The sequence below is a fragment of the Dromiciops gliroides genome, chromosome 1, assembly GCF_019393635.1.
Source record: "Dromiciops gliroides isolate mDroGli1 chromosome 1, mDroGli1.pri, whole genome shotgun sequence".
In the NCBI taxonomy this organism is placed as follows: Eukaryota; Metazoa; Chordata; class Mammalia; order Microbiotheria; family Microbiotheriidae; genus Dromiciops; species Dromiciops gliroides.
In genome coordinates this window covers 438673633-438686266 of record NC_057861.1, presented here as the reverse complement: position 1 = coordinate 438686266, position 12634 = coordinate 438673633, and the positions used below count along the sequence as shown (strand labels likewise).

The window sequence follows — 12634 nt, the reverse complement described above, 5'->3', positions numbered from 1 at the left end:
CAAATTATATTGTATTTACTTCTCTATTATTAGTTTGCTGTGCCCTCCAATAGCATATGAGCTCCTTGAGGGTAAGAACGGTTTTGTTTTTCTGTACCTTGCCTCTAACAGAATCCCTTATAGCAGTAACAAGCAGCACTTATGGAAAGCTTTGAGATTTAGTGGGTGCTTTACAATTAATATCTCATTTGATCCTTACAACAACTTTGGGAGGTAGTTGCTGTTATTATTCCCATTTTACAGTTGAGGAAAGTGAGGTAAATAAAGGTTAAGTGATTTACCCAAGGTCACATAGGGAGTAAACATATGAGGCCAGGTGGTTTTTTTTTTTTTTTTGCGGGGCAATGGGGGTTAAGTGACTTGCCTAGGATCACGGAGCTAGCAAGTGTCAAGTGTCTGGGGCCAGATTTGAACTCAGGTCCTGAATCCAAGGCCGGTGCTTTATCCACTGCGCCACCTAGCTGCCCCTTGAGGCCAGATTTTAACTAGATTTTCTGACTCCAGGTCCAGCCTTTCATCCACTGTGTCTGCTAGGCATCTTATAAATAGTAGGCACTTCAAGTATTAATTTCCTGGGAGGGAGGTTATGGGGAACTCGCACTTGGATGGAAAGAGGTCATTGTCATATCTGTTTGCAATCAATCACTACATAAGAGGTTGTGAAAAATTTTAATTTTCAGGAAGTCATGTAGTTATTGTAATTATTGTAGTAATTGTATTATGTAAAGATGTATTCATTCCTTGATAAATACATTGAAATCCTTTATTAAATTAATGAGTGAAAAGGATAAAGTTTTATCATTTTTATTATGTAACTTAGTAAATTTATGTTCTTGTGGATTCACATGAGATTATATTTAGTTCATTTAGAAAACTTTCTAGTGTTTGAGAAATCTTAAGTTTTTGTTATTATTGTGAACCTCGTAGATACTGCAAGGGACTTCTGGCTGTTGACCACATTGCCGACAGGTGAAATTGTTGAATTTCAGATAGTTGATTTTTTTTTAAAGTGAGGCAATTGGGGTTAAGTGACTTGTCCAGGGTCACATAGCTAGTAAGTGTTAAGTGTCTGAGGCTGGATTTGAACTCAGTTACTCCTAATTCCAGGACCATTGCTCTATCTACTGCACCACCTAGATGCCCCTCAGATAGTTGATTTTTAAAAATAACTAGATGTATGATTTCATCAGAGTATTATATAAGTTAAATGATATAAGGGGTTAGTGCATACTAACTTGTTTTTACTTATAATGTGTAGCCCTTTTATTCTTGAGAGTCTTTAAACAGAGACCTCTTACCCTATAGAATCATTGATTGAATGAACCTGAATTCTTTTTTCTTCCAGTTCTCTAGTGAAGATGAAGCTGCTTTAAAAGAGCCTATTATTAAGAGATTTGAAGAAGAAGGAAGTCCTTACTACTCCAGTGCAAGGTATTTGCTTATAAATGGCTATTTTGATAATAGCTTCATAGAGCTTAGCAATCATGGAAATTATACCTTGGCCACAGATATCTAAAAACTATCTTTGGACAACTACCTCTCTCCAATTTCCCAGCCCCCTTTCCAGACCTCTCCTGTAATACGTTTGTATTCTTTCAGTCTGAGGATAGTATGGTGAAAAGATTGCCAACTTTTTAAAGTCAGGGAACCTGTGTTCCACTCCTAGTTCCACTGCTTACTACTTATATGACCTTGGTCAGGTTACTTAATGTCTCTGGACCTCTTCTTCTCCACCTCTTAATCTTTGATCTTTAGTGTGGATGAATCACTGTGGAAATGTCTCCATTAGTTTTTAAAGCCTCCCCTTTCTTTCCAGGTATTTCTGGGTTGCTCAGCATATATCTCCTTCCTTTGCCATAGCTGAGGTAGCAGTTGCATCATGGCCAGCAGTGAAGGAGGGCATCAGACTTGAGTGACTGGGCTCTGCCAAGAATTAGGAAGTTTGAGATTCTAGTCCTTGACTCTTGCTCTGTGGTATAAAGGAAGGATGGAACAAATTATTTGAATTGTTTTCCCCTTAAAATTTGGAATTCTTGGTTGGGTAGAGCCAAGATGGCAGAGAAAAGATAGGGACTTACCTGAGTTTTCCCAAATTCTCCTCCAAACAACTTTAAAATCATGCCTCAAAATGAATTCTGGAGCAGTAGAACTCACAAAAGCATGGGGTGAAAGAATTTTTAAGCCCAAGAGAACCTAGAGGCTTGGCAGGAAAGTTCTGTCTCACTGAGGTGAAAATGGGGCCCAGTTCAGTGCAGGTGATGCCCTGACAAGCTAATAGCAGGCCTTGGGGGCAACTGAATTGACAACAGTGGCTTCTGGAGCTCTTAGCCCACAGATGGTGAGAGGGTTAGACAACTGGTCAAAAGGAGATTTTAGAGGTCTGTTTGGAACTGGGTTAGGACTCTATTGCATTGCCCTTACACAGATCTGTGTTGCCATCCTTGGTCATAGTCCAAGGGCAGGGAGGGTGCACTAGTACACTAAGGCTTTCAGCTGCAGGGGAATGGGGACCCTGGTCACGGTTCCAGGCTAGAAAAGAGTACATGTGATTGCTCATAGACCAGAGCACAGGCCAGCAAAGTAGTAAACACACCTTTCCTTAGATCATACCACCTCAGAAGAGCTAAAATTTTATAAATCCCAAAAACTAGCCCAGAAAAGAGTAGCACAAAAAAACCTTGAAGATTGGGATGCCCCCTCCATCCTGGTAGCAGAGCCCAACTTTAACATCAAGTTAAAAGTCAAGAAGTAGGCTGGAAAAATGAGCAAAAATGACAACAGGAAAAAGGACCTTACCATAGAAAGTTACTTTGTTGACAGGGAAGATCAAAAAACAAATTTAGAAGAATATAACAAAGTCAAAAGAAAAATAGGAATTAGTCTCAGTCCCAAAAAGAATTCCTCAAAGAACTCAGAAAGGATTTTAAAAAATCAAATAAGAGAGGTAGAGGAGGGGCAGCTAGGTGGTGTGGTGGATAGAGCACCGGCCCTGGATTCAGGAGGACCTGAGTTCAAATCCAGCCTCAGACACTTAACAATTACTAGCTGTGTGACCCTGGGCAAGTCACTTAACCCCAATTGCCTCACCAAAAAAAAAGAAAAAGAAAAAGAAAAAAGAGGTAGAGGAAATATTGGGAAAAGAAAGGAGTCATTCAAAAAAATCATGAAAAAAGAGTCAACAGCTTGGTGTAAAGGAGGCAGAAAAACACTGAAGAAAATAACACCTTAAAAACAGAATAGGGGCAGCTAGGTGGTGTAGTGGATAAAGCACTGGCCCTGGATTCAGGAAGACCTGAGTTCAAATCCGGCCTCAGACACTTGACACTTACTAGCTGTGTGACCCTGGGCAAGCCACTTAACCCCCATTGCCCCGCAAACCACCCCCCAAACCCCCCCAAAATCAAAAAACCAAGAAAACCAGAATAGGCCAAATGGAAAAAAAATGTACAAAAATTAACTGGAGAAAAGAACTTCTTAAAAAGTAGAATTGGCCAGATGTAAAAGGAGGTACAAAAGCTTGCTGAAGAAAATAATTCCTTAAAAATTTGAATTGGGCAAGTGGAAGCTCATGACTCCATGAGGCATAAAGAAACAAATAAAATAAAAAGAATGAAAAAAAAATAGAAGAAAATGTGAACTATCTCATTAGAAAAACAACTGACATGGAAAATAGATTGAGGAGAGATCATTTAAGAATTACTGGACTACTTGAAAGCCATGATCAAAAAAGGAGCCTAGATACCATCTTTCAAGAAATTATCAAGGAAAAGTGCCCTGATATCATAGAACCAGAAAGTAAAATAGAAATTGAAAGTATCTACTTCCTTTTTTTTTTTAAGTGAGGCATTTGGGGTTAAGTGACTTGCCCAGGGTCACACAGCTAGTAAGTGTTAAGTGTCTGAGGCCGGATTTGAACTCAGGTCCTCCTGACTCCAGGGCTGGTGCTCTATCCACTGCGCCACCGAGCTGCCCCAAGTATCTGCTTCCTGAAAGAGATTCCAAAATGAAAACTCCTAGGACTGTTATAGCCAAATTTCAGGTCTCCCAGGTGAAGGAGAAAATATTGCAGGCAGCCATAAAGAAAAAAGTAAAATATCGTGAAGCCACAGTCAGGATAGCATAAGATTGATCAGCTTTTACATTAAAGGATAGTGGGACTTGGAATATGATATTCCAGAGAGCAAAGGAATTAGGATTACAACCAAGAATCACCCACCTAGCAAAACTGAATATAATCCTTCAGGGGGAAAAATGGATATTCAGTAAAATAGACCACTTCTGAGCATTCCTGATGAAAAGACTGTAGCTGAATAGAAAATTTGGCATTCAAACCCAAGATTCAAGAGATGTATAAAAAGGTAAAATGAAAGCGAAATCATAAGGGATTTCATAAGGTTAAACATGGGAAGATGATACTTGTAACCCCTAAGAACTTTATCATTATTAGGGCAGTTAGAAGAAGTATACATAGAAGAGATCACAAGTGTGAGTTGAATATGATGGGATAATAACCAAAAAAAAAATAAGGGGTGAGAGAGGAATGCCCTAGGAGAAGGAGGAAGGAAGAGGCAGAATGTGGTAAATTGTCTGAGAATGGGGTAAATTATCTCACATGAAAGAGGCACGAAAGAGCTTTTTCAGTGGAGGGGGAGGTAAGTGAGGGAGGTGCTTAAACCTTACTCTCCTTGTTATTGGCTGAAAGAAGGAATAATATACACGCTCAACTGGGTAAAGAAATCTTTCTTGCCTTACAGGAAAGTAAGGAGGGAAAGGGTATAAGAGAAGGGGTTGGTGGATTGGAAGGGATGGTGTCAGAAGGAAAATACTTTTGAAGATGGATGGAATGAAAGTAAAGAGAAAGAGTAGGATAAATAAGGAGAAAATAGGATGGAGGGAAATACACTAATCATAATTGTGGAAAAAAAGTTTACAGCAAGTTTCTCTGATAAAATATTTTATTTCACAAATATATAGAAAACTGAGTCAAAATTTAAGAGTACAAGCCATTCTCCAATTGATAAATGATCAAACGATATGAACAGGCACTTTTCAGATGAAGTAATCATAGCTATCTATAGTCATGTAAAAATGCTCTAAATCACTATTGATTAGAAAAATGCAGATTAAAACAACTCTGAGATATCACCTCACACCTATCAGAGTGGCTAATATGATGGAAAAGGAAAATGACAAATGTTGGAGAGGATGTAGGAAAATTGAGACAGTAATGCACCATTGGTGGAGTTGTAAGCTGATTCAGCCATTCTGGAGAACAATTTGGGATATAAAATTGTGCATACATTTTGACCCAGCAATACCACTGCTAGGTCTGAATCCCAAAGAGACAAAAAACAAAAAGGAAAAGGACCTATATGTACAAAAATACTTATAGCAGCTCTTTTAGTGGTGTCAAAGAATTGGAAATTGAAGGGATGCCCATCAATTGGGGAAAGCTTGAACAAGGTATGGTGTATTGTGATGGCATATTATTGTGCTATAAGAAATGAAGAGCAGTATACTCAGAAAAATCTGGGAAGACTTGTATGAAATGATGTAGAGTGAAGGGAAGAGAACCAGGAGACCATTGTACACAGTACCAGAAATCTTGTGTGATGATCAGTTGTGAATGACTTAGCTATTATCAGTAATACAGTGATCTAAGACAGTTCTGAAGGACTTATGATGAAAAATGCTGATTGAGTCTGAATGCAGATCAAAGCGTACTTTTTTTAAATTTTATTTTTCTTGGTGTTTTTTGGTCTGTGTTTTCTTTCACAACATGACTAATAGGGAAATATATTTTATATGACTACATATATATAACCTATATGAAATTGCTTGCCTTCTCAGAAGGGGGAAAGGGAAGGAGGGAGGGAAGGAAGAATTTAGAACTCAAAATTTTAAAAAAATGATAATTCTTTTTACATGTAATTGGGAGAAAATAAAATATTAAATAAAAAATTTGAATTCTTTTTACATAACATTACTGATTTCATTTTTATTTTGTCACAGTTTGCATGATAGCTTGGTTAAGTGCTTTATTGAAATCTGTTAACAAGTGTGCCCTTAAATTCAGGAGGTTAATGGTCGAAGTCAATATCTATTTGTCATCATCATTTAATTACCTTATGAAATTACAGCAGTGTTTTCTATTTGTTTCTTACACTTCTTAATGAGGCAATAAATTATCCTTGTCTCTTCCAGTCTAAAGTCAAGGGTCTTGTTATTTTAGGCTTCTTAGCTGCTGAAGGGCTCTAGGAAAGTCTGATTCCAAATATTATGAAGAATGACCTGAGCTCAATGTCTTGTGTTTATCCCTTGGGCAGATGGAAAATGAAAATAACTTTTTACATCTTTTAAAATTAGATTATTCTTTGAGCCAGGCACTTGTGGAGACTTAAAAAGTTCTTTTTATAGGGGTAAAAGGAAAATTCAAAAAACCCAGAAAACTTTAAATTTACAGATTAGATGATTTGGGTGAAAAAGCTTGTTTTTCTTCTTGATTTATCATCAATAAACAACAAGCATAGGTTGAAAATCCCTTTTAGAAAAGAGTATTGTCTTGAATTTAAGAAATCCATATATTCCTCTTTCTTATTCCTACGTGAATATGTCTCTTTATTCTCCCTTATACTGGTCACTGAAGCAGAGAAAGAATATGGGACCCTGAGGTAATAGAGACTTAAGATAAAATTCTTTAGCACAGAACCTAAAGATTGCTTCAAAAGAATTTAAGTATGACTGTAATTCTTTTTCTTTTTACACTTAAGTTTTTATTTTTCTCAATTACATGTACAGACAAAATTTTTAACATTCATTTTAAAAAATTTTGAATTCCATATTCTCTCCTTCCCCCCTCTCCTTGAGTATAGTCAAGCAATTTGATATGTATTATACATGTGCAGTGATACAAAATATTTCCATATTAGCCATGCTGTTAAAGTAAACAGACCCCAAAATCAAGAATAATAAAAATTTTAAAAAGTGTGCTTTGATCTGCATTCAGAAACCATCAGTTCTTTCTTTGGAGGTGGATAGCATTTTTCATCATAAGTTCTTAGGAATTCATGATTGGAATTCTTAAAGACATATGAGTCTTGATTTTTAAAAAAATGGATTACAACCAGAGGAGGGGAATAAAAAATCTCAGAGATTTTTATGGAAATAGACACCCAAAAGACAGTTACAGTCAATTCTGTCACTGTGTCAAGTATCACTAGGTGCTCGTGGCTTGGTGAATTAGGATGAAAGGGAACAGTGCTTTGATAAGCTTTCTTTTCCTGCAGAAATGAAGATAATACAATTTTTCTACCTCAAGCCTTCTGAGGCCTGAGCATTTTTTGTTAGTGATATATTAGTTCCCTGTCCTCTTTAGACTTAGGTTTGAGTAGGAACCTAGTACTGATTGGTTGGTCCTGATCTTTCAGAAAGCTAAAGTTGTTATAGCATACTTAATTCTCCTCAATTCTAATAGGCTTTTCAAGTGGAATGCCAGTTGTCTTCTCTTTAGCTATTTTTCTAATCAAACTTTAATCAAGTATCTTATTAGAAATGCTTACCTGGAGCAGTGTTTATTAATGAACATCATTAACCAACCCTGTTCTCTTTGTGCTATTTTAATTTGCTTATTTCAAAAGGGGAGTTTAATCAATTGCATTCTAACAAATTACATAGGAAGTTTTCTTCTATTTGCTGTTGTTATGTCAGAACCCCCACTTATGAATGTTTTATGAGCCTGGATTTGATTCATGTTCTGTCGATAGAACTGTAATAGGTGAATTAATAATTGATGCTGTGGTCTGATACCGAAGGAAGTTTGTTTAAATAAGAGGAAAACTGTCACTCACTAATAGCCTTTAAAAAGCAATATTTCCCCATCTTTAGTGCTAGACGTTAAAGATTGGTAATAATAAGCAAATATAGCCTCTTTAAAAAGGTCCTTTAAAATAGTGTCAAAAGTTCTGAAAAGCTTTCTCTGTAGTATTAAGAATTTCATTAAGGACCAACAGTTTAAATTATTTTGCAATTAAAGTGTATGTAAACCTATTTTGATAATTTTCATGGTACCTTGCACATGTTATCATGTTAACAATCCTATTGAATAAATGCATGAACAGGTGAATAGTTTTCTGGTCATACTGTCTATATTATTTAGTTTTACACAAATAAAATGAAGGGAATGGAATCTAAAATGCTAAGAGTATGCTCTGGCATTGAATCTAAGGATTAGATTGATAAGAATTGAGATGTGAGTCTAATCTTTAGGCCTTCAATAAATAAAACAGAAATTATCTTCTAATAGTAGTTGCTACAGTGGCAGATCTTCACTTTAGCCAGTTTCAGTTAATAGTTAGCAAACATCTATTAAGCACTCCATATGTACTGGGAACTTGAGGTTACAAAGAAGGCAAAAAGAGTCCCTGCCCTCAAGGAACTCACAGTCTAATGATAGAGATAATATGCAAACAACTATGTACATACAAGATATAAGAAGGATAAATTGAAGGTAATGTCAAGAGTGAAGACTTAGCACTAGCATTAGAATCATAGTTTTGAGCCATCTTTTTTCAATAGCTGTAGATTGCTATGGCACTAAATTTAATTTTCACTGGTTATTCATCTGTTCACTGATAGAAATCCCCATCAGATCTCCTTTGCCAGTCCCCTGTAGTTTCTCCTTTCAAGTGGTAGGTATGTATCATTCTCTGAAAACATTTGTTGAGTGTTGTATGAAGGACAGTACAATTGATAAGAGTGCTAGACCTAGAGTCAAGAAAACTCAACTTTCTGAGTTCAAATTTGTTCTCAGACACTTACTAGCTGGGTGACCCTGGTTAAGTCACTTAACCCTTTTCGTCTCAGTTGCTCATCTGTAGATTGAGCTGGAGAAGGAAACAGCAAACCACTCCGATATCTTTGCCAAGAAAACCCCAAATGGGGTCATGAAGAGTCAGATGCAAGTGAAAAATGACTGACTATAAGGACACTGTCTTAGGTTCTATACATCATTCAAACATGCACGTGTACATACATGCACACATATGCATATACATATTATACAATTTTTTGCATGCACTTACAGAATACATATAGTACAACCAGAAAGTCTTCAATTATTCATTCAACAAATATTTATTAAATACCTACTATGTGTGATATATGTGTGTACACACACATACCCACACCCTCTCATCTCACATGGTGTTTAATAAATATATGTTAAATAGTAAATATCCATATATATGTTATATGTACTTATGCTTTTGTCTAAAAATCCAATTTGATGTCTTTTTCTTTTTCCTTCCCTTTTCCTTGAACTTTTTTTTTTTTTTGGTGAGGCAGTTGGGGTTAAGTGACTTGCCCAGGGTCACACAGCTAGTGTTAAGTGTCTGAGGTCAGATTTGAACTCAGGTCCTCCTGAATCCAGGGCCGGTGCTCTATCCACTGTACCACCCAGCTGCCCCTTCCTTGAACTTTAATATGTTGAATGTATTTCCTTTTTTTTTTTTTAAGTGAGGCAATTGGGGTTAAGTGACTTGCCCAGGGTCACACAGCTAGTAAGTCTGAGGCCAGATTTGAACTCAGGTACTCCTGATTCTAGGGCTGGTGCTCTATCTACTGCACCACCTAGCTGCCCCATATTTCCTTTTTAAATAAAGTTTCATTTTCTAGAATTTCAGCCAGTATCTTTAACTACATGAAATACGAAATTTTATCTAAGCTTCATTTTTCCATCCCTTTTCCATTAAAAAGGGCATTGCCGGGGGCGGCTAGGTGGCGCAGTGGATAAAGCACCGGCCCTGGATTCAGGAGTTCCTGAGTTCAGGTCCGGCCTCAGACACTTGACACTTACGGGCTGTGTGACCTTGGGCAAGTCACTTAACCCCCATTGCCCCGCAAAAACAAAAACAAAAACAAAACAAAACAAAAAAGGGCATTGCCTTCTCTTGGCTTTAAGTTAAGTGAATGCTACTAAAGCAAGCATTTCTGGCTCCATTCCTTGATTGGCTTCCTTCTTCTAAGTGAGATTCTAGACTGAAGTCTCAGGTGAAACAGAATGTATTGTTTCCTTTCCTTGTTTATTCTTACTTTTCTCATGTTATATTTAGTTCATTGCCCTTTAGTAGTGATAAGTAAGAACATCCTATCTGTTAGAAAAAGGGAGAGAGGTAGGGAATGAAAACCGAATCTACAGCAAGTAGATTTAAAAAACAAAATTTGTGTGTGTGTGTTTAAAAATTATAAAGTAGGGGGCGGCTAGGTGGTGCCGTGGATAAAGCACCGGCCCTGGATTCAGGAGTACCTGAGTTCAAATCTGGCCTCAGACACTTGACACTTACTAGCTGTGTGACCCTGGGCAAGTCACTTAACCCCCATTACCCTGCAAAAAAAAAATTATAAAGTATAACAGAACAATACCAAATGAGCAGAAATACAGATAGGGTATAGTAAATCCTCAGAGAATCTCCCTCTTCTCTTCTTGGATTGCTGTTATCTAATTCCTTCTTTGGTTTTAGATACCAATTCCATAATAAACTGCCCTTTGGCCTTTAGATTTAGCCTTGTTGAACTATGATCAGCTTTTCAATTAGTATGAGTTTATGTTAGGCAGCCCCAAAAATGTTAGTTTTAAATTATTTTTGACTAGAAACATTTATTTTTTGGAATTGATAACTAATCTAAGACCACTAAGACTTGTGAGAATAATTTTTCAAAACAAGATGGTTTTCATTTTTTGGGGAAAAACATCTCCTGACCTATTTAAATTCCACTTATTCCTATCAGTTGTCACTTAAATATAAAGTATTTTTTCCCCATCTTGGATCTGTTAAGAACTTCCACTCCAAACAATGCTAGCCTAGTACCTGATAGACAACTCCTCAGACTAATATATGGCTAAATGTATTTGTCAAACTTGTTTGTCTGTGTACCCAACAAGATCATGTGAACATCCACTTATATTACCTGCAGATAGCTGCCTTTTTGAAAATGAGGGCTTTGGTGGAATATTTTGAGAACTATTGTAATGAGTAGTTTCTGTGCCTCATCTTTGTTATTGATTTCTTTGGTGGCTTGGGATGAAATACTTAACATGTATTTCTTTGTTTATCCATCTGCTGAAGACTCCAGGAATTGGTTGCTTACTTTTTTCCCCTTCTAATTACATGTAATAGTGCTATGATGAGTTTTGAACTGAGGGCCTTGAAAAAATCCCTAATAAAGGAATTATTGTGTCAAAGCATAAGACTAATTTTGTAGCTTTCACTAAGCAGTAGGGAGTGCAAAATTGTGGTAATTAATATAATGGAGTACTGTAAAGTAATTTAAGTGGCCAAGTATACAGATTGCAAAGAACTCTGGAAGAATCTTTATGAAATAATGCAGATTGTAAAAAATCACAAAAGAATACACGAACTACAATTAGATGAATAAAGATGAATGAGAATGAATGGATAGAGAATCGTCATGCAGGCATAGGGGCACAAACAGAAAAAAGTATTATGATACTTCATGCATTGAAATGAATTTATTTGTGGGGTTTTTTTTAAGTGAGGCAATTGGGGTTAAGTGACTTGCCCAGGGTCACACAGCTAGTAAGTGTTAAGTGTCTGAGGCCGGATTTGAACTCAGGTACTCCTGACTCCAGGGCCGGTGCTCTATCCACTGTGCCACCTAGCTGCCCCGCGAAATGAATTTAAATGTAAGTTGTTATTAAGCAAGTCTAGTTGATTTGTATTGTGCTTTTAATGAACATTTAATCCTTAAGAAAGAAATGTTCTCCTAGGAATATGACTCAGATTTTTTGATGTTTTACTTAAAACTGCTTACATAGACAGGGAATATGCCACACAGCTACTGACCAGGGAGACGATGTTGGGAAAGTGAGGGCAAGAAAGTCATACCCTTAGTATTATGTGTCAGTCATAGCTTGGGTGATGTGTTCTTATTGATGATACATGATTTCTTCTCTTTTAGGCTGTGGGATGATGGAATTATTGACCCAGCTGATACCAGACTGGTCCTGGGTCTCAGCATTAGTGCAGCCCTCAACGCCCCAATTGAGAAGACCAACTTTGGAGTTTTTAAGATGTAATAGAATTGTAGGATATTTTCCTGTGAGTTTTTACTATACAAATTAGGGGCCTTAAAAGGTCAGACATTTTTAGTATAATGGTGCAATAAAAAATTCAATACCTTTGAATTATTTAAAATACATATACACACACATAAATACACATGTGTACACACACACACACACACACACACACACACACACACACACACACACACACACACACGGTTTTATTTTCAGCCAGACTTTCTTTTAAAAGTATGTTAATGGGGGCAGCTATATGGCACAGTGGATAGAGCACCGGCCCTGGAGTCAGGAGTACCTGAGTTCAAATCCGGCCTCAGACACTTAACACTTACTAGCTGTGTGACCCTGGGCAAGTCACTTAACCCCAATTGCCTCACTAAAAAAAAAAAAAAAGTAAGTTAATGAGGGGCAGCTAGGTGACACAGTGGATAAAGTACCGGCCCTGGATTCAGGAGTACCTGAGTTCAAATCCAGCCGCAGACACTTGACACTTACTAGCTGTGTGACCCTGGGCAAGTCACTTAACCCCCATTG

At 37.1% G+C, this 12634-nt stretch overlaps 1 protein-coding gene across 1 annotated transcript in view; it reads left to right on the top strand.

The window, feature by feature from the left end:
- Positions 1 to 12268, top strand: part of MCCC2 (methylcrotonyl-CoA carboxylase subunit 2) — an 87694-nt gene extending 75426 nt beyond the window's left edge. Inside the window, exons 16-17 of the mRNA XM_043975077.1 lie at positions 1346 to 1431; positions 11977 to 12268. Coding sequence (XP_043831012.1) covers positions 1346 to 1431; positions 11977 to 12094 — 204 coding nt within the window. The 3' untranslated portion in view covers positions 12095 to 12268. The remainder of the gene's footprint in view (positions 1 to 1345; positions 1432 to 11976) is intronic.
- Positions 12269 to 12634: the final 366 nt, after the last annotated feature.